The 2,686-nt window shown below is 48.8% G+C and overlaps 1 protein-coding gene across 1 annotated transcript; it reads left to right on the forward strand.

The window, feature by feature from the left end:
* Positions 1-833: 833 nt before the first annotated feature.
* NDUFB11 (NADH:ubiquinone oxidoreductase subunit B11) lies at positions 834-2,191 on the forward strand. Its single transcript, XM_074301571.1, has 3 exons — positions 834-1,144; positions 1,797-1,927; positions 2,021-2,191. The coding sequence occupies exons 1-3, from the start codon at positions 929-931 to the stop codon at positions 2,145-2,147; spliced, it is 474 nt and encodes a 157-aa protein (XP_074157672.1). The 5' UTR covers positions 834-928; the 3' UTR covers positions 2,148-2,191.
* Positions 2,192-2,686: the final 495 nt, after the last annotated feature.

Raw genomic sequence — 2,686 nt, forward strand, 5'->3', positions numbered from 1 at the left:
TTTGACTAAAACATAATTGTGGAATGTTAATGAAATAAACTATAATACAACATAAGTAATGTTAACCTGTTTACTAAATGCATCTGTATTTAAGTTTGACAATAAAGTAGTAGTTTGGACTTTAGTCCATTAGTACAAGAGATCCCAGCCGGGAAAGTACTCTAACAAAGCAGCTTCTTGTTTGTAAAGTAATAGTAATATTTAGAACACCTATTTTTCAGGATGAGAAGTAGTCACCATATAAATGTGGTAAGTCAGTTGCATGGGGGAATAATTAACATATTCCGTTTTGCTTATACTTGGACGTCTAGCACTCGCCTGACGTAGTAAACATGTTGACAGACGTAATTTCTGAGTAATTAACAATTTTATTAATAATGGTAACCATTTTAGTAATTAACTAAAGGCACTCTCCAGCGTCAAAGAATCCGACATTACTGACACGAGTTTAGAACAACCAATAACGCAGATGTGTAAGTGCAAGGAGATAACGATCATCTACTAGACCCTCCAGGCACGGGCTAGTCCGTCTTTATGCGCCCGGGGATCAGTTCCGACTCTGCTGCGCCGAGGGGGGGGGGGGGAGCTGCTAGAGCCCCGGGAAGGGGAGACCCGAGCGCCACCTCCCGCCAGCGGCCAGGACGCCCTAAGAAGCCCGAGGAAGAAACAACTCCCGAGTCTTCGGGAAACGTCCTCTCCTACAAGGGCACGAACTCTCGCAGCGATTGGTAGAAACGGATGATTAAAAGGCCCATCTTCCGGCAACGTACTTGCGGCCCACGCCCACCAAGCGCGCAGTCAAACGAGCCCGAAATGGGCGGGGACAGCGGGTGACTGTAAGGCAGTACGGTCTGAGGCGAAAGGCGCCTGCGCAGTAGGCTGTTCCTGTCCTCTTCCCTCCCCCTCTTCAGCCAGTAGCTCCGGAGCCATGGCGGCCGCAATGGCAACTGCGGGGTTGCTGGGGATTTGCTCTCGGCGGTTGCTCGGGGCGGCACGGAGGGTGCCGGCCGCCGCCTCTCGCCGCTGGGTCTCCAGCACGACCGGAGCCGTGGTCGCCCCGCCGGCGGAGGGGAAAGCGCCCCGGCTACCTAAGGTGCACTGGCAAGAAGACCCAGATAAAGAAGATGTCAACCTTTATGAGAAGGTGAGTGGGCGGGGCCAGGGAGCTGGAAGATAACTAGGGGCGGGGCTAAAGCGGCCTGAGGGCTTGAGTTCCTGTTTAAGCCCTCTTTCCCCTGGATCTTTCCTGTGGCTTGTGCCCCCTTGTCCACCACTGGCGCCCCTCCTCCTCCGGGGTCCTTAACTTCTTAAAATTAAAAGCTCTAATTGGCCGGATCAGTTACCGTCGGAAGCTGACTCGGCTCTGATACACAGATGTCATTGTGGTCTTCTTGGATCCGGACAACCAACCATATTAAAATCAATTCACCCAGGACCAGTCGGGCAATTAACGCCAGAATTTAAGAACAGTTTTTGTGATTTTTACTAGCCTGTATTATCACTTCTCTCTCTGCAGTTATACGTAAAATCCTATAACCCCAGGCAGATGCAGGCTTGCTCTCAAACATGTTCACCCTGTCTGTGCCTTGTGGTTAAAATAGCCCGCGCCGCTGTAACTTTCCTGCCACATACTGTCGCTTCCCCTTGTGCAGACACACTTAAAATCCACATAACTAGAAGCGGATGTAACTTCGTTCTCTAACGTGTCTCTATGCTTGGGTTAAACTAGCGCGCATTCCGTCACGCTCCTTAGAAAAGTGCAGGTGCCTCCTAACTGACTGCCTCCTTCTGCGCAGAATCCTGAGTCCCACGGCTTTGATGAAGACCCTTTCATAGACCTGTGGAACATGAGGCTCGTGTTCTTCTTTGGCTTCTCTGTGGCCATTGTGCTGGGCTCCACCTTTGTGGCCTATCTTCCCGACTACAAGTGAGTACGGATTGGGGCAGAAGGAGAGGAGGAGAAGGGGTCCCCGCTTCTGGTCCTCAATGTTCTCCCCTTTCATTGTCCTTTCTTCCACAGGATGAAGGAATGGGCCAGGAGAGAGGCCGAGTACCTGGTGAAGATTCGGGAAGCTCAGGGCCTTCCTCTTATGAATTCCAACTATTTTGACCCCAGCAAGATTATTTTACCTGCGGACGAGGACTAAAGTAAACCCCAGCTGTGAATAAAGTGATTCTGATTCTGCTAGTACCTTTTGGCCTGTGTGTTGAATGTTAAAAGTGGATAGGGGAATCTCTGGGTCTCTGTCTTTATCTCTGTCCCTGTGTTTTTTCCTGTTTTTAGCTCGCAGAAAAAAGACTGGGTCTGGGCAAGTCACTTGGGTTCACTTAGTTTAACTTGTAAAGTTTGAAAACAGATCGCCTCTGAATCCCTAGTTCTCTGATTCTCAAGTAACAAGACCGCACAATTCGATATCAGTACTGTGGGAACTATAGCCCGGATAATCCCAATATCTACCCTTTTTTCACTATAACATAAACTAAAATCTTAATCAAGTCTTAATATTCTTCAGTCTGCAAATTCACATCCCATTTCCCCCACATCTGATTATCTGCAATAAAGTATATCTGTGCCCTTATTTGCTAATGGCTGATCAGCCGGGGGTGTTTGAGAGAATTTTATAGATTCATTGGGGAGGAAGCAGTATGGAAAGAGTCCTGGACTTGGAGCACTGCAGTCAGTTTC

This window comes from Sminthopsis crassicaudata, chromosome 3 (assembly GCF_048593235.1).
Source record: "Sminthopsis crassicaudata isolate SCR6 chromosome 3, ASM4859323v1, whole genome shotgun sequence".
NCBI classification, from domain to species: domain Eukaryota; kingdom Metazoa; phylum Chordata; class Mammalia; order Dasyuromorphia; family Dasyuridae; genus Sminthopsis; species Sminthopsis crassicaudata.

Excerpts from the sequence above, each read along its gene's own strand:
- NDUFB11 (XM_074301571.1), top strand. The coding sequence starts at position 929 with ATGGCGGCCGCAATGGCAACTGCGGGGTTGCTGGGGATTTGCTCTCGG. Across the intron at positions 1,145-1,796 it reads ATGTCAACCTTTATGAGAAG|AATCCTGAGTCCCACGGCTT; the intron begins GTGAGTGGGCGG and ends CCTTCTGCGCAG. Across the intron at positions 1,928-2,020 it reads GCCTATCTTCCCGACTACAA|GATGAAGGAATGGGCCAGGA; the intron begins GTGAGTACGGAT and ends TTTCTTCCACAG.